The 24,236-nt window shown below is 44.5% G+C and overlaps 1 protein-coding gene across 1 annotated transcript in view; it reads right to left on the reverse strand.

The window, feature by feature from the left end:
- Positions 1-24,060, reverse strand: part of LOC311132290 (protein MTSS 1-like) — a gene marked incomplete at both ends in the record, with an annotated part of 60,051 nt that extends 35,991 nt beyond the window's left edge. Inside the window, 3 exons of the mRNA XM_084165527.1 lie at positions 15,555-15,628; positions 18,402-18,463; positions 23,989-24,060. Of these exons, the coding sequence (XP_084021653.1) occupies positions 15,555-15,628; positions 18,402-18,463; positions 23,989-24,060 (208 nt within the window). The remainder of the gene's footprint in view (positions 1-15,554; positions 15,629-18,401; positions 18,464-23,988) is intronic.
- Between the last annotated feature and the right edge of the window lie 176 nt (positions 24,061-24,236).

The following is a 24,236-nucleotide window of genomic DNA, read 5'->3' on the forward strand; positions in this document are numbered from 1 at the left end:
CACACACAAGCATGTATGCATGTGTGTCTGATATGGAAATAGGGGTGATCGTGCCCTCAGGGTAGCATGGATTTAACGACGCCCAATTTCCGGAGCGGGACTGAACACACTTCTGACCAGCTGGCTTCTGGATCCCTGGCTAGCCACGAAAGCAAAACGCATACTAAACAAACCAGCCATGAATTCATCATATCAGACCAGAGAGAGAGAGAGAGAGAGGGGTGTTTCTATTCAAGTGCTTTTATGTCTATTAAGATAATTGGGCCCCAGCCAAAGTGTGTGTGGTCTGCATGGTTGAAGCCTGTTGAGGCCATGCTCTATAACGCTTTCATAAACATTAGTAGATAAAACTTGGAAATTAGGAACATTGGGAGTGTGATCGGGAGGCAAAGAGCAACATCTACGCCCTGATAGGCACGGCTACTCCCAGGATCAAAGTCACATCAAATAAGAAAACTAAATGCATACAAAGTTACTCAACTGATTTTCTGAATTCCCAGTAACCAGAGAAAGCACCCAGAATGTGCACACAAACACGCAAAACTGTCTGGGAGGCCTGTGTTTACACTGTGATTCATATTACCGTTCCATCATGTTTACCTGCTTCGGGCACCGCACCACTCTCTGTTTGGGCCTCCGCTGCCAAACCTATGGCTTTGATCTGCCGATAGCATCTAGTATAGCTATCTACAGTGGCTTGCGAAAGTATTCACCCCCCTTGGCATTTTCCCTATTTTGTTGCCTTACAACCTGGAATTAAAATTGATTTTTTGGGGGTTTGTATCATTTGATTTATACAACATGCCTACCGCTTTGAAGATGCAATTTTTTATTTATTGTGAAACAAACAAGAAATAAGACAAAAAACAGAAAACTTGACCGTGCATAACTATTCACCCCCCCAAAGTCAATACTTTATAGAGCCACCTTTTGCAGCAATTACAGCTGCAAGTCTCTTGGGGTATGTCTCTATAAGCTTGGCACATCCATACGCTGGGAATTTTGCCCATTCTTCAAGGCAAAACTGCTCCAGCTCCTTCAAGTTGGATGGGTTCCGCTGGTGTACTGCAATCTTTAAGTCATACCACAGATTCTCAACTGGATTGAGGTCTGGGCTTTGACTAGGCCATTCCAAGACATTCAAAATGTTTCCCCTTAAACCACTCGAGTGTTGCTTAAGCAGTATGCTTAGGGTCATTGTCCTGCTGGAAGGTGAACCTCCGTCCCAGTCTCAAATCTCTGGAAGACTGAAACAGGTTTCCTTCAAGAATTTCCCTGTATTTAGAGCCATCCATCATTCTTTCAATTCTGACCAGTTCCCCAGTCCCTGCCAATGAAAAACATCCCCACAGCATGATGCTGCCACCATCATGCTTCACTGTGGGGATGGTGTTCTCGGAGTGATGAGAGGTGTTGGGTTTGCGCCAGACATAGCGTTTTCCTTGATGGCCAAAAAGCTCAATTTTAGTCTCATCTGACCAGAGTACTTTCTTCCATATGTTTGGGGAGTCTCCCACATGCCTTTTGGCGAACACCAAACATATTTGCTTATTTTTTTCTTTAAGCAATGGCTTTTTTCTGGCCACTCTTCCGTAAAGCTCAGCTCTGTGGAGTGTATGGCTTAAAGTTGCCCTACGGACAGATACTCCAATCTCAACTGTGGAGCTTTGCAGCTCCTTCAGGGTTATCTTTGGTCTCTTTGTTGCCTCTCTGATTAATGCCCTCCTTGCCTGTTCCGTGAGTTTTGGTGGGCGGCCCTCTCTTGGCAGGTTTGTTGTGGTGCCATATTCTTTCAATTTTTTAATAATTGATTTAATGGTGCGCCGTGGGATGTTCAAAGTTTCTGATATTTTTTAAAAACCCAACCCTGATCTGTACTTCTCCACAACTTTGTCTCTGACCTGTTTGGAGAGCTCCTTGGTCTTCATGGTGCCGCTTGCTTGGTGGTGCCCCTTGCTTAGTGGTGTTGCAGACTCTGGGGCCTTTCAGAACAGGTGTATATATACTGAGATCATGTGACAGATCATGTGACACTTAGATTGCACACAGGTGGACTTTATTTAACTAATTATGTGACTTCTGAAGGTAATTGGTTGCACCAGATCTTATTTAGGGTCTTCATAGCAAAGGGGGTGAACATACAGTGGGGAGAACAAGTATTTGATACACTGCTGATTTTGCAGGTTTTCCTACTTACAAAGCATGTAGAGGTCTGTAATTTTTATCATAGGTACACTTCAACTGTGAGAGACGGAATCTAAAACAAAAATCCAGAAAATCACATTGTATGATTTTTAAGTAATTAATTTGCATTTTATTGCATGACATAAGTATTTGATCACCTACCAACCAGTAAGAATTCCGGCTCTCACAGACCTGTTTGTTTTTCTTTAAGAAGCCCTCCTGTTCTCCACTTCTTACCTGTATTAACTGCACCTGTTTGAACTCGTTACCTGTATAAAAGACACCTGTCCACACACTCAATCAAACAGACTCCAACCTCTCCACAATGGCCAAGACCAGAGAGCAGTGTAAGGACATCAGGGATAAAATTGTAGACCTGCACAAGGCTGGGATGGGCTACAGGACAATAGGCAAGCAGCTTGGTGAGAAGGCAACAACTGTTGGCGCAATTATTAGAAAATGGAAGAAGTTCAAGATGACGGTCAATCACCCTCGGTCTGGGGCTCCATGCAAGATCTCACCTCGTGGGGCATCAATGATCATGAGGAAGGTGAGGTATCAGCCCAGAACTACACGGCAGGACCTGGTCAATGACCTGAAGAGAGCTGGGACCACAGTCTCAAAGAAAACCATTAGTAACACATTACGCCGTCATGGATTAAAATCCTGCAGCGCACGCAAGGTCCCCCTGCTCAAGCCAGCGCATGTCCAGGCCCGTCTGAAGTTTGCCAATGACCATCTGGATGTTCCAGAGGAGGAATGGGAGAAGGTCATGTGGTCTGATGAGACAAAAATATAGCTTTTTGGTCTAAACTCCTCTCGCCGTGTTTGGAGGAAGAAGAAGGATGAGTACAACCCCAAGAACACCATCCCAACCGTGAAGCATGGAGGTGGAAACATCATTCTTTGGGGATGCTTTTCTGCAAAGGGGACAGGACGACTGCACCGTATTGAGGGGAGGATGGATGGGGCCATGTATCGCGAGATCTTGGCCAACAACCTCCTTCCCTTAGTAAGAGCATTGAAGATGGGTCGTGGCTGGGTCTTCCAGCATGACAACGACCCGAAACACACAGCCAGGGCAACTAAGGAGTGGCTCCGTAAGAAGCATCTCAAGGTCCTGGAGTGGCCTAGCCAGTCTCCAGACCTGAACCCAATAGAACATCTTTGGAGGGAGCTGAAAGTCCGTATTGCCCAGCGACAGCCCCGAAACCTGAAGGATCTGGAGAAGGTCTGTATGGAGGAGTGGGCCAAAATCCCTGCTGCAGTGTGTGCAAACCTGGTCAAGATCTACAGGAAACATATGATCTCTGTAATTGCAAACAAAGGTTTCTGTACCAAATATTAAGTTCTGCTTTTCTGATGTATCAAATACTTATGTCATGCAATAAAATGCAAATGAATTACTTAAAAATCATAAAATGTGATTTTCTGGATTTTTGTTTTAGATTCCGTCTCTCACAGTTGAAGTGTACCTATGATAAAAATTACAGACCTCTACATGCTTTGTAAGTAGGAAAACCTGCAAAATCGGCAGTGTATCAAATACTTGTTCTCCCCACTGTATATGCACGCACCACTTTTCCGTTATTTATGTATTAGATTTTTTTTAAACAAGTTATTTTATTCATTTCACTTCACCAATTTTGACTATTTTGTGTATGTCCATTACATGAAATCCAAATAAAAATCAATTTAAATTACAGGTTGTAATGCAACAAAATAGGAAAAACGCCAAGGGGGGGGTGAATACTTTTGCAAGGCACTGTATCTAGTATATCTTGGATCTAAGGCAATTTACAGTATCTATAGAATCATGCTCTCTCTAGCTAGCTACCTGAAGGCTTGCCAACATGTGAGTGGTGCTGTTTGTGGAAATTGTGTCGGACGAGGTGTGTGTTGTTTGTGCACCAAGTACTACAAAAGCAGTAATGGATTTATTATGATGTACTGTGCTGTGCAACAAAGCACTGAGAAACGGTTGTCAGACAACCCTACTCCATTACATACAGTAACTGTGTCCCTCCCTGAGGTACTCTCATTTTAAAATGCTATGCTGCAGTGTTCTAGGAACATTGTTTATTTTGGCTAATGTGAGACAACAACAGTGCATTCAAGGAAATGGTACACCGTGAAAGTTAACACAAACACTGTACTGAGTTTACTGTAAACTGTCCCAATGCGGGATTCGAATATTATAAATGGAACATAATGTTTCTGAGGTAGAAGAGGGTAGCCTTTCTCTTATACACTCCACCCAAGCACTATGTTCTGCTGCTACCAGCATTGGATAGCAGAGCATCCGGTTCACGTTCAATGATGTCACACCCTGGCTCTGGGACTCATTATGTTGAGCCAGGGTGTGTTCATTTCTATGTGTGTATTTCTATGTTGGTGTTCATTCTAGTTTGTTGTATTCTATGTTTGCCTGAGTGACTCCCAATCAGAGGCAACGAGTGTCAGCTGTTGGCTGGTTGTCTCTGATTGGGAGCCATATTTAAACTGTATGTTTTCCCTTTGTGGTTGTGGGTTTTTGTTCCGTGTTCGGTCCTTGATACCATGGACGTCACGAGTCGTGTTTTGTTTTGTATTTTGATGCTTTAACTAATTAAAGTATGTTTGTTCATCACGCTGCGCCTTGGTCTACTCCTTACCTCGACCTTGACAGAAAAACCCACCATGCAACGACCAAGCAGCGTGTCCAGGGGCAGCTCCTGGGCTGGACATGGGAGGAAGCGCCGGGAGAAGAGACGGTGGAGGCGCGCCGTAGAGAGGAGCTACGGCGTGATCAGGGTCGTCGTCGGACGGTCGTGAGGCAACCCCAGAAATTTTTTAGGGGGGGGCACACGGCATGGACGACGGGGCTGACGGAGGAGAAAAGGGGGCGGATCCAGAAGGCCACCAGGCGGCCACCGTACCGCCCTGTACGTCCTGTGCGGATGCCTCACACAGAGTGTGTGAGGGTAGGCATTCAGCCAGGACGGGTGGTGGCCGCTCTTCACTCCAGGCCTCCTATCCATCTCCACAGCCCGGTTCGGCCTGTCCCTGCTCCACGCACCAAGCCTACGGTGTGCGTCGCCAGCCCAGTCCGGCCTGTCCCTGCTCCACGCACCAAGCCTACGGTGTGCGTCGCCAGCCCAGCCCGGCCTGTCCCTGCTCCACGCACCAAGCCTACGGTGTGCGTCGCCAGCCCAGCCCGGCCTGTCCCTGCTCCACGCACCAAGCCTACGGTGTGCGTCGACAGCCCAGCCCGGCCTGTTCCTGCTCCACGCACCAAGCCTACGGTGTGCGTCGCGAGCCCAGTCCGGCCTGTCCCTGCTCCACGCACCAAGCCTACGGTGTGCGTCGCCAGCCCAGTCCGGCCTGTCCCTGCTCCACGCACCAAGCCTACGGTGTGCGTCGCCAGCCCAGTCCGGCCTGTCCCTGCTCCACGCACCAAGCCTACGGTGTGCGTCGACAGCCCAGCCCGGCCTGTTCCTGCTCCACGCACCAAGCCTACGGTGTGCGTCGCCAGCCCAGTCCGGCCTGTCCCTGCTCCACGCACCAAGCCTACGGTGTGCGTCGACAGCCCAGCCCGGCCTGTTCCTGCTCCACGCACCAAGCCTACGGTGTGCGTCGCCAGCCCAGTCCGGCCTGTCCCTGCTCCACGCACCAAGCCTACGGTGTGCGTCGCCAGCCCAGTCCGGCCTGTCCCTGCTCCACGCACCAAGCCTACGGTGTGCGTCGCCAGCCCAGTCCGGCCTGTCCCTGCTCCACGCACCAAGCCTACGGTGTGCGTCGCCAGCCCAGTCCGGCCTGTCCCTGCTCCACGCACCAAGCCTACGGTGTGCGTCGCCAGCCCAGTCCGGCCTGTCCCTGCTCCACGCACCAAGCCTACGGTGTGCGTCGACAGCCCGGTCCGGCCTGTTCCTGCCACCCGCACCAAGTCTACGGTGCGCGTCGCCAGCCCGACCCGGCCTGTTCCTGCCACCCGCACCAAGTCTACGGTGCGCGTCGCCAGCCCGACCTGGCCTGTTCCTGCCACTCGCACCAAACCTACGGTGCGCGTCGCCAGCCCGGTCCGGCCTGTTCCTGCCACTCGCACTAAGCCAGGGGTGCGAGAAGTCAGCCTGGTAAGGCCCGTTCCTTCTCCACGCACCAAGCCAGGGGTGCGAGTCGTCAGCCTGGTAAGGCCCGTTCCTCCTCCACGCATCAAGCCAGGGGTGCGCGTCGTCAGCCTGGTAAGGCCCGTTCCTCCTCCACGCACCAAGCCAGGGGTGCGAGTCGACAGCCTGGTAAGGATCGCTCCTGTTAAGTCCAGTCCTGCTCCAGCCGGCGGGGCCAGACTGGACCAGGGGTACTATGGGGGGTGTATTGGAGGGTGGTGGTCAAGGCCGGAGCCAGAACCGCCGCCGAGGAGGTATGCCCGCCCAGCCCTCCCCTGGTTTGTTTAGTTGAGGCGCGGTCGCAGTCCGCGCCTTTAGGGGGGGGTACTGTCACACCCTGGCTCTGGGACTCATTATGTTGAGCCAGGGTGTGTTCATTTCTATGTGTGTATTTCTATGTTGGTGTTCATTCTAGTTTGTTGTATTCTATGTTTGCCTGAGTGACTCCCAATCAGAGGCAACGAGTGTCAGCTGTTGGCTGGTTGTCTCTGATTGGGAGCCATATTTAAACTGTATGTTTTCCCTTTGTGGTTGTGGGTTTTTGTTCCGTGTTCGGTCATTGATACCGTGGACGTCACGAGTCGTGTTTTGTTTTGTATTTTGATGCTTTAACTAATTAAAGTATGTTTGTTCATCACGCTGCGCCTTGGTCTACTCCTTACCTCGACCTTGACAAATGACAACATGTTATAGCAAAAAGATTGGTGAAACTGGGAGTCAATCAAGAGATCAGTGACATACTATCAACTTTGTTTTGACTTAAATTCAACATAATTTTGTATTTGTAATCTGCAACTCAAAAGTCACAAACCAGTGAAACAAGAAGGCCAACAAGTCCACTTGTGCTTTATGAGTCTTTGTGAGTCAGTCTTGCAGCGTGTGAATTATTGAAGACCTGTTCAACCTTCACAAAATGCTCTGCTCCCCTGGTGACCACTACTCTCCCTTAGGATCCCCTGGCATCTCTCCCTGTAGGCTTTCACGATAGGATTCCACCAGTAGACTGCTAATTTGTGTGATGACATGCTTCAGACAATGAATAATAGTGTATAAACAAGTAGTAGTATCTCATAATGTGGGCTTCACATTTCATGACAAGTGCCATTGGCGATTGTAAGATCTTGTAGAGGATGGCATGTTACCATGATATGGAGCTCCTCATACATCTATACCTCTAACCACAGATCAAGGATCAGATTCCCCTACACCAACCTTTACCTCAACCATTAGGAACCAAAATACAATATCTGACCTTAGACCAGTTCTATTACAAACTTCTACCATCTACTCCATTGTGGCTACAACTACCGGGCTATACTGGGCCTTGGTAACAGACCAACATCTTTACATTTCCATTTTAGTCATTTAGCAGATGCTCTTATTCAGAGCAACTTACAGTTACTTAATTCATCTTAAGATAGCTAGGTGAGACAACCACATCACAGTCATAGCAAGTACATTTTTTCCTCAATAAAGTAGATATCAACAGACGCAAGTTCGGCAAATTATTCTGTTTGATTCACACTAACGAGCAGAGATGAGCAGGGCTTCATAACTAATTAAACGTGGGGTGATGTGAAGCACATGAAAGAACACAGAGACTCACCTGCTGGGTGATCCTACTCAATAATTCAAACATGTACTCTGGCTGTACAGTCAGCTGGGGGAAAACATAGCCAAACATGCTACAGGAGAAAGGGCAACGTGGATAGTTGGATACAGGTGTTCAGCTATTTTCATTATCGGCTTGGTTACAAAGAATTACAGTCGCTGTTCTATTGCATAGATGGAGTGTGCTTCGCCAGCTATCCAAATCACACTGCTTGCAAGGGAATTAGATAGCAAAATGTTTGGAGATGTCACAATTTAGGGTATTGAATGATAACAACTGGATTGGACTAAATGCATGCATGGATGAGAGAGAGAGAGAGTGTGTGTGTGAGAGCGAGAGAGAGAGAGAGAGAGAGTGTGAGAGAAAGAGAGAGAGAGTGCGACAGGAGTTGTTATACCACCCTCTTACAGTATATCATATGGTGCCATAAGCTATGGGTTTCTGTCAACACTCCTATCCTTCATATTGGCTACTGTACCACTGACCACATCACAGGCAGTCTGAGAATACTTGTCCTTTATGCCTCAGATCTCCACTACCATCACTCCTTCTACTAGCCTAGCCAACCATGTAGATTGCATCATACACATAGCACTGAATCTGCGGGAGGCATTTCATGTATGCATCTAGAGAAGCAGAGCACATTCCCTCCACTCCAAACATACTGACAGTTGATCAAGTGCACAGTGACGTCAGGAACTCCGCCGGCTGTTGCTATGCTACATACCATGACAGCCCGCTTGTAATTATATTATTACACTCTCTCAATTAATGCCAGTATAATCTATATACAGAGGGACAGGTGGGGCTTGTTGACCTATCAACTCTGCCAGACCATACACATTGGAACACATTCGACTTTCCTTTCCTCATCTCCTTTCCTTTGTGGCCTCTGACATGTGAATGCATGGAATATTGATTTTGCCTTGATACTTTCACCTATCAAGTCCTTTCAGATCAGTAGGTGTGAAGGATGGGAGATGACGGAATGAGGATATTTGAGACTGTTTGGAACAAGTCCTTTCAGATCAGTGGCACTGAAGGAGAGGAGACGAGGTTAGGAGGATATGAGATTGTTGGAACGTGGCCACTGAGTTGAGAGTAGAGTATACACATAGCGGTCTCGTGTTTCCCAGAGTACCTTATGGGAAATGGGTTCAGGGGGGAACGAGCCAGCCATGACACTATAGGGCAGTTTGTGCATGCAACAGGAAGAGACCTGGCCACACCACTGCCACAAACCGACTTTTCAGTGAACTGCAGGGAGAATACACTTGTAGGTCGAGTGCAACGCCTAGGATTTATCCCTCAACCCTGACTTAATTATCTAATAGAATCTACTGAGGTTTCTCTTACTGAATAATTGATGACCTTGTGGTAAACAACTAATGTAAAATTATTCAGAAGAAATAATCCCTTTGCTGTAGATTTCACCCACGGGGTAGTGGTGGGTGGGTCGGGAGTAGAGCTTCGTAGAGCTACAAAGGTTTGAGGCAAAGTTGTGGGCTTAGAAAAAGAGACTGCGGGGACTACAGGGAGGTTTACTTTGAGGGTGAGCTGCTAGGTTCATTGGCATTGACAGTTGTTGAAATTGGACAGTGGCCAAAACTGCCAGGTAAATCTCTGTCTAACAGGCTTAGCTACTAAGGAAAGTGGATTCAGCAAAAGCAACCCCAAAATTTAATTAATCTACAAAATGTAATTTACTAGTATGTGATTTACCAGTGCAAAATTTGCACTGATATTTTCAATAGGGCCTAAAAAACAAAAACAAAGCTAGGACATGAAGTTGCCTCGACTTACATTTGACCTTTAGGTCTCAGGCATTCCCTTAGTAAGCCTTTGATATTACAGTAAACCTTTTGATCAACCCTATTTGTTATATTTCCTTTGTTAAATAATTGGTTCTACCTTTACACTAGCACAAACAATTCAACAAATCTACCCCTTTACAGTGAAAATTTGCACTGAAAATCTCTTGAGATTATAAAAATGCCCTGTTTTGCGCGATGCAGTAAATATTATTTCTCTCTTTTGCAGAGGTGAGATCATAAAAGCTGGCAAAGGAATCCATCTGTACAGTTGATGGCACTGAGGCCTTTCCCCCTGACTGGCACACCTGTCCTTCTGTCTGTGTGGGGACCACTCACTGTGCATCCCCACTCCATTCACTCCAAATGTAACCACTGCATGTGACGTTAATGCAAGTCCTGCTGCAACAGTAATTTCTCCACACCCCTTGATCTTACAGTATATCTTAGTGAATCATCAAACCCTTTCACCTCTGTCACCTACATCCAGACACTTTCTTATCCTGGATTTGTTTGTGCAATGGCGTAGCACACACCCCTGCAGCCCCCGCAAGGTGAGGGTCAACAAGCTTTGGGGACCCCCAACCTACCTGAGGTCGGGCCCCCCAGATAGCATGAAATATTTTTGGGGAATGACAGGAAATTAGCTTTCAAAGTGCAACATTTTATCTCAGCCTCATGACAAAATGTGCAGAATATTAGAAAATTAGCTCAGAGATTCTTGAAAGTGTGGACAATCCTTTGGCAGGAACACTTTTTTTTTTTTTTAATAGTTAAACAGAATGGATTTTGTTGCATTATATGAGCTTAATGTTTACATTTAGGGGAATTTTATAAGGGAAAAGATTTGTTTTGGAAATTTTCAAAATACTTTCAATGTTATGAATTTCCATGTCGGCTCTATGCCTGGAAATGCCCTTGTCCGGAGCAAAGGATCCCAATTTCAAACTCCAAAAAAGTGTTAACAATTCTAAAAAGTGTCAATAATGGATATTAACTGAATAATGATATTTTGTAGTTTCTTGCAATAGCCCCCTGTGACTATTTATCTCATAACTGTGATTCCTAAAAGATGTGTGCGGAGATTTTGTCAACTGGCAGATTTGTCTAAAATCCTAAATGAATCAGGAATGAGCAGGGTCAGCTATACCATAAGGACCCTTATTCATGTCATCATTACATGTAGTGCAACAAGACCACTCACGGTCTCTAAAGTTCTCTACTTTTGATAGATTTAAACAAACAATTTTGAATTCAACATGGTCACAATCATAAACTTTCAACTCCATCTGCCTGATAGAATATGCATTTTGGTTCAAATATGTTACATTTCATTAGGTTTTAGAGCCACAAAGCAACTGTCCGATTTTTGTCTAACGTCAACAATTAAACAATCAAGGCCTTTAAACACTTATTGGACAATAATTGTACAAATGAAATGCCTTTCATGGTGTCTGCCGGAGTTGCATTTTATGAAAAAATAACAATAATTAGGAGGTTGTTCCTTTACATGGTGTGATAGCTTATACTTTGGTCTATCAAAAGTGGTTATCGTACTCCTGAGTGGCGCAGTGGTCTAAGGCACTGCATCGCAGTGCAAACTGTGCCACTAGAGATCCTGGTTCGAATCCAGGCTCTGTCGCAGCCGGCCGCGACCTGGAGACCCATGGGGCGGCGCACAATTGGCCCAGCGTCGTCCAGGGTAGGGGAGGGAATGGCCGGCAGGGATGTAGCTCAGTTGATAGAGCATGGCGTTTGCAACGCCAGGGTTGTGGGTTCAATTCCCGACTGTAAGTCGCTCTGGATAAGAGCGTCTGCTAAATGACTAAAATGTAATGTAAATGTAATATATTTTACATTTTGATAATATTAAGAAAATATGTGGAAAAAAAGTTGATGTTGTCCCGTCTTTCAAGAATCCCTAAACTCTAAAAACAGCAACGTTTTCTCACAGCCTCAGGGCATGAGATAAGCTATAATACTGCAAATTTTTCTCTCTGCCCCATGGGGGGCCCCGCGAAACTGCGCTACGCCACTGTGTTTATGCTGTCTTGACCACACCTATAGTCATTGTCACGTGAATGAGCTGGCAAGGCAGCACAAACAGATCTGGGACCAGGCTAGCCCTTTTTACCTGCATGATCTAAATCTCTCAAAGGCAACACAGAAGGGTTGCTGACATCTGGCGCGGCTGCTGCCACAACACCCCGGAATAAAGGAATCCTTCCTGGCAGTGGGGCGTCATGGCAACCACACCCACACAATACATAGCAAATAGGTGGATGTAGAAATAGAGCAGGCAGAATGACTACGTCTACAGGTTTTCATATAAAGACAGAGGAAGTAGGATGGATTTAGCTGTTGAATGCTTGTTGCATACAAACTGAAATTTCAATGTGAGTGTGCTAGAGTAGCAAACGTGTTTAACACTTGCTTTTGGAAGTGATGAATGCTCTGTAACTTCTAGTTCTATGGTGCACTTAGCATTAGATTTGAGTGCCAAATACCATTAAATAACACAAAGGGCTTATCACATGATCTGGCGCAAGCAATCATCACCTTCACAAACCTCTGTGTTCAGATCCATTGGAAATTGAAATCACATTTCCATCACACTGAACAAGGGCTCATCAACATTAACAAAGTCCTATGTCAGGTGTCATAACACACTTATGTCATGCACTGCTCTTCATAATGGTCTACTCCTATTGTGTATGCTGCCTCCCACTGCTGAGCTGCTAAGGACTCCTGCAGCATGGCTCCAGAGGTGGGACCAGCCCTCCTGATTTCCATACTTGTTGCCATGAGCACCGGTCTGGCTGTGACTAGCTGCTGTGTGGATGGACAGGACAGGAGCCAATCACATATGGCCACCCGCTCGTGACGGCCTCTTTGAGACGCAGATAAATATGAAAATGAGGTGGGGGCATAGCGTAGCTTACTAAAGGAGTGTTTATCCTGGATTAAGGATAAAGGATAGAGGTGTGGACTCGAGTAGTGTGACTGTTTTAGGTGCTAGTTTAGACAATCTGGGCTGGGCACTGACAATTGTAGGCCTATCCTTTAGGAACCTTCTAGTTACTCAAAGGCTGGTGGACTGCGTAAGTGGATAATATGTAACACGCATTGGAACAAATTACCCTGTAAGACCCACAAGGCACAAACAAAGGGCACAAAAGAGACCAACATTAGTGGCCCTGTGTGTCGCATAAACAAAGCCGTGACTGGACGTTGTGTTGTGCCCTGACCGTGGTCACCACCCTGACCGTAAGTGGTTATCATACGGCCTGTCTCACACCACACCCAGGCAGTCAGACCGAGTAATGAAAGAGACGAATAAAAAGGAGGGCAAAGCTCTGCTATTTTAGGTGTCCTCCACTTTAGATTGAAAAATGGCCCTCCCTACACTCAGTCAATCTAGGGACTCGCACACAAAGACAGCAAATGGCTAATCACGGTGCAGTGTGACTAACTATGGAACCTCCCATAATGACGTTTTCATGTTTATATGACAATGTATGTTGACATGGAGCAAAGACGGACCTATCGTACAACAAAGATATCTGTAAACATACGCATGCTGATTACACATTAGGACTACGCTGTGGCAGACAATCTCATTCTTCAACCTACTCTCCTAGGCCAGTGGTTCTCAACTGGTTTTGCCTCGGGACCCAAATTGAACCAGGTTGTCTCAGTCACGACCCAATATTTGCATCGCGAAAAAGATTAGGCAAAATACAATTTGCAAAACAATTTTTATGCTATATTGATATTATATGACAAGGGAACAACATTATAAGTTCATTATAATTTCTACACACTTTCTACCTAGTTTAAGTCGTTTTTTTACTCAGACAATCGCGACACATTCAAAACCTTTTTGAACCACCAGTTGAGAATCGCTCTCCTAGGCAATACTATATAACAGATTTACAATAGCCTATTATAAAACTGGTGTTGAAAGAAATCACATAGACAAACTGGATTGAGGTGCTCAGTATAAGAACATGCTTTTATTTATTACTGGTGGCTATTTCCACTGTGACTCCTCCCTGTGTTGGGTTGATATTCCCATACACCTACCCAGTTGAAAGGTATTGTCAGATGTTGAGCTTTCATCCTTTATGTTGAAAGGCCTCCCACTGTGGCCTTGGACTTGTGAGCGTCTTACTGTCTGGCTGTGATAATATACAGCAGAGGATATAAATACGTGGAAATGTAGAAATAGGGTTATGTAGCTTACGTAAGATTGAACTAAATCTATGGCAGCCAGATTCAATAGCCATTATAGAACTGAATAAAAGCATGTGGCATTACAATATGTCATTACTGAGGTATTGAAAAGCATGTATTTGGATTGGAAGGGATGAGATCATATTAGTGAAGAATCAGAGGGGTTTTATAATGAAAGCCAAGGGAGATTAAAAAAACATTTTTTTTTACTTACATTTTACATGTTGATAATAAAGGCCTATGTGTTTCCTTTGTTATGTCCTAAAACCTTGGAAATCACTGTGGGTAGGAGCATGTTATTAACATGTTATTGAAAAGGAGGTCACCGTTCTCACTTTACTCTGTCCACTGCCGTGTATCACACCTTACCACTAAAAGTGACAAAAGTCTCCAAAGGAAGTGCATTCTATTCAGGACATGCACTCTCTGTCAACTTCAACTGTAAACCCTCTGAGGTGCTCAGTCTCACCACATAAAAGCGATCACAAAACAAACCTGCACCGTCACAGAAGCGACCACAACCACAGTTCACAGTTCAACCGCCCAGGAAGGTGCGGTCGTGTTTTTGAACCATCTTCTCATGTTTACACTTGAAACACTTCAAGTGTTTGAGGGAACATGAAAGTTCTAGGAACCAATTTAAGATGTGACACCCTTCACATTTACATGACAATGCTCCACTGACCTACTAACCCTTAAATTAGCTAAGCGATGAGTGACTGCCTGATTGTGGCTCGCTTTGTCACTGTGACAGTCAGTGACCATGACAGTGCTCTGTAGTGGGCAGACAGACCAACCCTGACCTAACCACAAACTACCCCTTCTTGCATGTTACAAACACTCTGTCAACCACATTAGGACCACAAGTCCTGCTGATGGACAGTTCAGATTGTTGAGGGTGAGGGAGACTACTCCTTCAGAAGACATTCATATAGCATTCGTGAGGCTGTCATAAATGTAATACACTAACTATTACCACATACAAGTGTGTATGGCAAAAATATTCCCCACATCGTCAGTTAGGTAGTATCATGCCTTCAGAAATGACAAGGCAGCTCTAGTTATGTTGACATTTGGCCGTTTGTTGACGAATACGCTTTCATAGTGTATTAGGATACTGGGTATGTAGAAATCAAGACATGGATATACTGTACATGCATCCATCAATGAGGAGGACAGCTCAGGGTTCAAGTGTCTGCCAGCATGGCAGGTTAGAGATAAGAGTTTAGAGGTTAGAGGTTAACAGGAGGGTGAGTGAACATGACTATTAATGGCTCTTTGAAGTCCAAATGAAAGGATGAGCAGAGAGCTGGCTAAAGAGGTGCAGATACATTATTGTGATGTGGATCTTTGTAAATCATTCTAAATGATTAAGACAACCAGACTCTTATACATAGAACATGAAAGACTACAACAGCACACAGCAACAAGGAGAAAACATGGTTTCCTCTGTCAATGTGTCCTTAGCATCACTACCAGCCCCTACAATACCCCACTGCCATTCGCCCTCCAAACCACACACACACACACTTCATAGCCCCCCGACTATGAGGCACATCTGCTTACCTCTGCTGCCGGTTGCCAGATCAGCCACTTTCTGAAAGGCATCCAGGAAGGCGGCTACCGCGACAACTGTCGTCCTGGGAGATGACAGACACAGCTGGTCACCATTTAGATTGTTATTGGCAGCAGAACATACAGTATGTACAATATAGGCCAACAACCATACAACACTCATATTTACCATGGTTTGAATCACTTCACTAGAAGCCCCATATGCTCAGGGAAAGGGGAGGACAGAGTTAGTAGTCTGGCCATGGTTGGGTCAGTGTTTCCCCTACAATTGTATAGGTGGGGTGGGTCCCTCCATCTAGCTCTGTTGCCCCCCCACCTAAAAGAGTATGGGCTTCTATTGGTTTCAATTGACAATTTGATGCCAGAGGGCCAGGATGGGGGATGGATGTTGCTTTGGGGGCCTTTGCACCCGCCTGGAAATTGAACTAGGGGAAAGACTGGGGTTGAATCCAACCATCCAACAATATGAAAATGTTAATCTTCAACCATTGCCATATTTACACAATTTCAACCCCCCTTAGGTGGTAACCAAAAGCAACCAAACTGCATGGGGGTACAAAAGTATGGATAAAGGGGTCACGGTAGATTTATCCTGGATTATTGTTGAGGTCTTTTTACCTCTATGCCCTTGCAATTCTGCATTTTGAGCTTACCATGCAGCCAGAGAAACAAATCCATTACAAAATGTTCTGTTCCAGACATCCTTGAAATTGTATCAAGTAGAGACTGACCTTTGTTGACAAGAAACTGAATTGAAATTGAATTCAGTAGGTAGGCAAGGTATCATCAACCAATTTGATGTCATAAATCATTTCAGGAAATGCAACTGAGCCACATGCTGCATGATGGTACTCTTTTGTACAATGTGCAATCCAAAGGTTGCTTTTCTCTCATTCTTAATGAAGTAACGACTTAATTTGAGCTCAGAAAAACTGAAGGCTAAGTGGAGGCATGCATTCTTAGTAATTTAAAGCAGAGTATGGTAACCTAAAGAGTAGGCTTGTTTACTCTACGTTCAGATGAGATTTTTTAAAACGTAGCTTTATTTACACCCAATTAAAGTTGCTGATGTAAATGGAAAGTTGTAGAAGGGTCCAGACACTTGTTTTTGAGAAACTTAGCCCAACCAGCGATTCACTTCCTCGTCCTTGTGCAGTACGGGGGCGCTAAAAGGGACTTATATGGGTGTTTTTGGAGCATTTATTCATGTTTTTTCAGAACCCCTGTACTGCACAACGAGGATAAGGAAGTGAATCGCTGAAAAAGGGTCTGGACCCTTTTATAACATGCCATTTAAAAAAGCAAAATTATCCTTTAAAACGATGTTAGAAAAACACCCGAACTAGATCACACACAATTGGAACTGCAGAGGGTATGGACATCTGCCCTTTGGCACTCCGGAACTCACTTCCTTTCGCATGTAGTTGGTGAACTGCTACTGTTTTAAATTGCAGAGGTGTGTGTTGCATAAGCGTGTACATGCACGGTGCAGTTTGCAGATGCAAAAAAAGGCTTCACACACAAGCTATTGTAGACACACCATTTACCATGTGGTGAGAAAGAGCTGAATAATATTCAACTAGAAAACTAGAAAAATGCATGTACTGTTTGTAATGTTAACTTGTTTTGCTCTACCTGTTGAGAGTAAGGGTGCGAATATAAAACTATGGATGCAAGGGGACTTGTTGAATGAGAAAAATCAATGCAAATAGTCTGGGTAGCCATGATTAGCTGTTCAGGAGTCTTATGGCTTGTGGGTAGAAGCTGTTAAGAAGCCTTTTGGACCTAGACTTGGTGCTCTGGTACCGCTTGCCGTGCGGGAGCAGAGAGAACAGTCTATGACTAGGGTGGCTGGAATCTTTTACAATTTTTAGGGCCTTCCTCTGACACCGCCTGGTATAGAGGTCTTGGATGGCAGGAAGCTTGGCCCCAGTGATGTACTGGGCCGTACGCACTACCCTCTGTAGTGCCTTGCGGTCGGAGGCCGAGCAGTTACCATACCAGGCGGTGATAGAACCAGTCAGGATGCTCTCGATGGTGCAGCTGTATAAATTTTTTAGGATCTGAGGACCCATGCCAAATCTTTTCAGTCTCCTGAGGGAGAATAGGCTTTGTCGTGCCCTCTTCACAACTGTCTTGGTGTGTTTGGACCATGATAGTTTGTTGGTGATGTGGACACCAAGGAACTTGAAGCTCTCAACCTTTTCCACTACAGCCCCGTCGATGAGAATGGGGGCATGCTCTTTTTTTTCCCTGTAGTCCACAATCATCTCCTTTGTCTTGAGAAAAAAAGTCCAAGAGGCTAGTGGGAGGACATTTCTGTCTGGCTTCTGTCACATCAGTGTCAGGATTTCTCAGGAACACTTTTTTTCCCACAACACCTCAGCGGGACGACAAAGTAGAGACGTTTTTCAGCGGGTTAACCCAGTGTAACTGTTGGCCTAAAATAAAATATTCTGGTGCGCTGCACTGATCTACCGTGCTGAGATAATGACTTTATGATTTGATCATTAATCTAAGTTGATGAAAGGTTAATTGATTTTTTCCCTTTTTTTCTCCCTTCACTCTCATGACCTTCAGCTGTGACTATGCACAACTGTAAGCCGGTGCCAAGCCCAATGATCCAGAAACACGCTGACAAGACCAGGGCGGGGTGTATATGACAATCTAGACAGATAATGAAGAACATTTGAAGAAGAGGGATTGGGTTTTTTATGAGGAGGTTGGGTAAATGGTGTGTGTGTGTGTGCGCATGCATGTGTGTGTGTATTCAGAAAAATAGAGACGCACAGTAAGTATGTGTGTGTGTGTCTTTGTTTTGTTTGTTTGTTTGTTTACCTGAGCTGTGATTGTAGCTTCCCGGCCTTGCTGATGAAGTCATCCCACACTGGGTAACTGCTCTGAAGAAATAAAAGGAGAAAGTGTGAGGATGAGGCGTACACACACAAACACATTTATAATGCAACATGTCCGCAAGCTCATATCTGATAAAATCTCAGATAAAAGAGCAACAATGGGAGAGATCTATAAAGTGAATCCATAGACCCATACCGCGATTGTAGACCCCATTCTCACTTTCACTGTATGTAAACAATATCCCACAGGCATATGATACAGTAAGGATCAAACTGGGTTCAATTCAAAGTCCCAATACTGCATTGCGGTATCTCTGTTGAGAAAGTAGGCTACCATGAGCCAAGTTGAACTACAGTAAACCGAAGAGTTCTAAAAAGTGTAACAGACTTAAAAAATCATAAGAATCCTTCAAGAATCCCATCGATTGAGTGAGAGTTGCCTTTGCTGCTAGTACTAAGACATTGAAGGCTTATTCAGTGTGAGGTGCAAGAACATTGCAAATGTAGAAATGTCCCATATAGAACTGACACTTCTCTTTGTTTTTTCTTCATCCCAGAGAAGCAGGTGACTGTAGGTTAGCCTGCCTGTTTAAAGTCCTATTGGCCTCTAAAGTACATGTTGGCCTCTGGTTGAAGTGCATAGACCTCCCCTCCCAGGCCTCTAACATCTAAATGCAGGGCTGTGGTGGTGAAAGGCCAGAGTGGTAGCTAGCCAGCTATGGTCTGGGGGGCCATGCAGAAAACATCAGTCACCAGGGCAGTCTGGGTCAAGCTAACAAGGCCTCACAACAGCTAGAAGGCTAGAGGCTGTGGACGTCAACAGAGAACGAACTCTATCTGGGAGTGACATGCTCGCTGAGTGGGCAAACACAAGTGTCTTCTTAGGTGTGTGTGTGTGTGTGTGTGTTCGCGTAAGTATGTCCATGACTGATGAAGAGATCTGCACAGGAAGACAAGGGTTAAACCCACTTAGGTGGGTTGATTCAATTCCAGCTCAATTTCCTCCACTCTTTGAGTAATACATTTTTAGATTCAAGATCAGCATTTCAATTCACTCTCTGAATTATTCAAATAACTACCCCCAACCCTACTGTTTTGAACATAGAAAACACAGTAGGTAATGCATACTGTAGGCCTTTTTACTGTGATCGGACAGGATAGCAACCATGACTTGATAAATGGGGCCGAACAATCAGTTTATGGGGCAGTGGGGTTAACCAGATAGAACACTGTCAGACTTGTCATTTTCAAGGTGATATTTCTTGAGTGATTGATTAGTGCCCTAGCCCAACCCCCCTGAGAGGAGGAATACGTTTGACGTCTGCCGTCTCTCAGCGCCTCACTCAGGCCCTTTTGTTCATCCACAGCACTAGCCTGCCACTGTGGTTACCGTGACAACATGACTGAGGCAATGACGCTGCACTTCAATCTCCCTGGCACCCGCCGACATCATTTACATCACTGGGCGAGGAATAACATGAAATATGCACTGCATGAATTCACCATGCCACCCACTTAATATGGCTTCTCCAGTATGTGTTGATTTCCTACTGAGAGATCATCATTTTAGCATCGCAAATGGCATTTCAGATTCAATGCAATGACTGAATAAATGCAGTGAATTTAAATGCATGAATCACGCAAACAAAAATGAAATGGGTAGAAAGAACATGGCTCCATATTCAACAAGACTTCTCATGGATCCATAAATGTATGGTCATAAACCCTAGAGCTCTGCTTTGTTTCTCTTCCATCCATTTCAGTTATATGGTTCATCTAGTAATTTCACCCCAACCCCCCAGTGAGAGGATTATTTTAGCCAGAGTGTTATGATGGCCCATCAAATACTGATTAATAAACCAAAGTAGGCCTTCATCCAATACTCTCAATAGCATTACCTTCAACCTCTAGCCAACAGATTAATAATGTAATGATGCTCAAACATGTATACATTGAAGGGGTAATAAAGAATAAAGCATTTTGAGCTGCTGCCCTCCGGAAGGAGATTAAGGGTCCCACTGTTCATCAAGAATAGGAGCAGAGCAAGTTTCATTCCATCAGGCTGCTGAACAGTGGGACATAGGACAGATGCAGACCCAATGAACGGTTGGACAGTACGCTGCAGAGACTTTGAATATGTGGAAATGTAAATGTCTGACTTGTGTATTACATTTCTAGTTTTCCGTCCTGCATGTAGTAATATATTGTGTTGTGTTTGTGAATTTGTATGCTGACATCACTAAATTAATTTCCATGTAAATGGACAAAGTATATCGTATCGTATTATGGGGCTGGTTTCCCAGACACGTTTTAAGGCTAGTCCTAGACAAAAAATAGTCCTAGACTCTCCATTGAGTATCTTATGGGTTTTAGTCCAGGACTTGGCTTAATTTGTTTCCAGAAACCAGCCCTTATGTTCAGATCCCTGAAGTAGCATAACTCACAAATAAAACCTAAATGTAAACCTTTATACAAATTTCGGACATTATTCAATTAGCACTGAATTCCATGATTTTTGCCGTTCATACTGCAGTATTTATACTCAGTTTAAAGAACGCTTAGAGCTCAGACAAGGCATGGAGGATTGGTTCCAGTTGAACAGATGAATGGTAATATGTCTACTTACACAAAAAGAGATGTGTGAACAGTATCTAAATGATGTATTAACACACACACACAAACACACACACCAACCAGCACGCTGATTCAATTTAAGCACAAATATTGGTGAGCAAATATAGGCACATGTAGACAATCCCCACCCACACATGTACACATGAGCCAGCAGACAAGAGTGTAATGAATGGTGCCCTTTGGAAAAGCCCTCCACCCATGAAAATGGTTTATTACACAGTTCCAGAGAAACCTGTCTGAAATGGCTGTAAAAGGCTATCATGAATGAACATACAGTGCATTCGGAAAGTATTCAGACCCCTTGACTTTTCCACATTTTGTTACGTTAGAGCCTTATTCTAAAATGGATTAAACTGTTTTTCCCCCTCATCAATCTACACACAATACCCAATAATGACAAAGCAAAAACAGGTTTAGACATTTTTGCAAATTTATTAAAAATAGAAAACGGAAATAACACATTTACATAAGTATTCAGACCCTTTACTCAGTACTTTGTTGAAGCACCTTCGGCAGTGATTACAGCCTTGAGTCGTCTTGGGTATGACGCTACAAGCTTGGCACATCTGTATTTGGGGAGATCCTCCCATTCTCCTCTGCAGATCGTCTCAAGCTCTGTCAGGTTGGATGGGGAGCGTCGCTGCACAGCAATTTTCAGGTCTATCCAGAAATGTTCGATCGGGTTCAAGTCCAGGCTCTGGCTGGGTCACTCAAGGGCCTTTAGAGACTTGTCCCGAAGCAACTCATGCGTTGTCTTGGCTGGGTGCTTAGGGTTGTTGTCCTGTTGGAAGATGAACCTTTGCCCCAGTCTGAGGTCCTGAGCACTCTGGAGCAGGTTTTCATTAAGGATCTCTCTGTACTTTGCTCCATTCATCTTTCCCTCAATCCTGACTAGTCTCCCAGTCCCAGCCGCTGAAAAACATCCCCACAGCATGATGCTGCAACCACCATGCTTCACCCTAGGGATGGTGCCAGGTTTCCTCCAGATGTGACACTTGGCATTCAGGCCAAAGTCAATCTTGGATTCATTCAGAGCAGAGAATCTTGTTTCTCATGATCTGAGAGTCCTTTAAATGCCTTTTGACAAACTCCAAGCGGGCTGTCATGTGCCTTTTACTGAGGAGTGGCTTCCATCTGGCCACTACCATAAAGGCCTGATTGGTGGAGTGCTGCAGAGATGGTTGTCCCTCTGGAAGTTTCTCCCATCTCCACAGAGTAACTCTGGAGCTCTGTCAGAGTGACCATCGGGTTCTTGGTCACCTCCCTGACCAAGGTGCTTCTTCCCCGATTTCTCAGTTTGGCTGGGCAGCCAGCTCTAGGAAGACTATTGGTGGTTCCAAACTTCTTCCATTTAAGAATGATGGAGGCCACTGTGTTCTTGGGGACCTTCAATGCCGCAGAAATGTTTTGGTACCCTTCCCCAGATCTGTGCCTCGACACAATCCTGTCTCGAAGCTCTACGGACAATTCCTTCGACCTCATGGCATGGTTTTTGCTCTGACATGCACTGTCAACTGTGGGACCTTATATAGACCTTATATGTGCCTTTCCAAATCATGTCCAATCAATTGAATTTACAGCAGGTGGACTCCAATCAAGTTGTAGAAACATCTCAAGGATGATCAATGGAAACCAGATGCAGCTGAACTCAATTTCGAGTCTCATAGCAAAGGGTCTGAATACTTATGTAAATAACGTATCTGTTTTTTAAAATGTTTATCAAATCGATAAATAATCTAAAAACCTGTTTTTGCTTTGCCATTATGGGGTATTGTGTGTAGATTGATGAGGAAAAACATTAATTTAATCAATTTTAGAATAAGGCTGTAGCGTAACAAAATGTGGAAAAAGTCAATGTTAGACAATTGAAAAGCATTTCTTGTTATCAAAATCTACAAAAGTAGCCTATTTCTCGAATGGTCTTCCCTTTATTTCTCAGAAGTAATTTTTTTTAAGTGGACTTGATCACATTGCTTTGCAAAAGTTTCTTAAACTAGATCATGGACATCATGGTTTTCAATTGGTTGGAATCTCAATCTAAAATTCTATTCTCCTACATCAAACATTTATCTACCACAAACCCAAATGGTGGCTCTGTTGCATTCAGCCACAGCTAAAGGGCAAAACTTCACAGTTCACACCCTTTTGAAGTCACATGCCACCATTTCCCCGCATTCCGTTGTCAGAGGGACAGGTGGGAACAGTTGTGACTAGGCGCTCTGCCACTTTGGGGCAGACTGGAGGCGCTCTCCGCAATCTGCTTATTATTATTATTTTTATCACTGATTAATAGGCTAAGCATAGAAAATACTAATTGTCATGCTTCCTCCTGAGATGACACTGTGACAAAAATATTATTTATTTAATTTCTAACTTGAGTTTATGAGAAAGCAAAATAAAAGAGATGCGTAGCTTAAATGAGTTCCTGATCTCAACAGTGACATATATTTTCATGCTCTCCGCAGAACAAAAGTCAAGGGGAAACAAACCTTCACGTGCATTTACTGCTACTTGATTGACGTGGTTTTAGAGTATTCTATTCTAATCCATATCCTGGATAATTTAGCCTTTTATATGCACCTGCTTGATGTCAGAACACAACCACCATGCGGACGGAGCTATATTCTATGCAGTCCCTCAGTGAGCGTAATTTAGTAGCTAGCCTTAATGTACAATTAGCAATGTATGTAGCCTGGGCTATACACAATAATTTCCCAGACTGCCACTCTTTGAATTTCTATGGTTATCTGCAACATCAAATGTAATTGCATGCCATTTATTTATCACAGTCAATGTCACATCGACTAGGTGTCAACATATAAGGGCACGTACTGCCATATCAACAAAACGTATTATTCTATATAACATAATAAGACAAACAATACCCTACGAAGCCTAAAAATACACAATTAATGAATTAGTCCCCAAGGTGTTACCTTCATGTCACCTATCACTGTTTGAAAAAGTCCTCCGAGTGCACTGCATTCTCTTTCAATGACAGTCTCCATTTTCAGCACTGTATGTCCTGTTTATCTTGCCAAAACTGTAGTGAAAATGTGTATTCTGTCCTCCAATACTAACTGAAAAAGAAACGCAATGGTAAACAATCTATTTTAAGGGCAAATATCCTTTCAAAGACTTGCTGCAGTATCCTGTATGCAGCACTCCCGAACGATGGAAAGCA

The sequence above is a fragment of the Coregonus lavaretus genome, assembly GCF_964263955.1.
Source record: "Coregonus lavaretus genome assembly, chromosome: 7".
NCBI classification, from domain to species: domain Eukaryota; kingdom Metazoa; phylum Chordata; class Actinopteri; order Salmoniformes; family Salmonidae; genus Coregonus; species Coregonus lavaretus.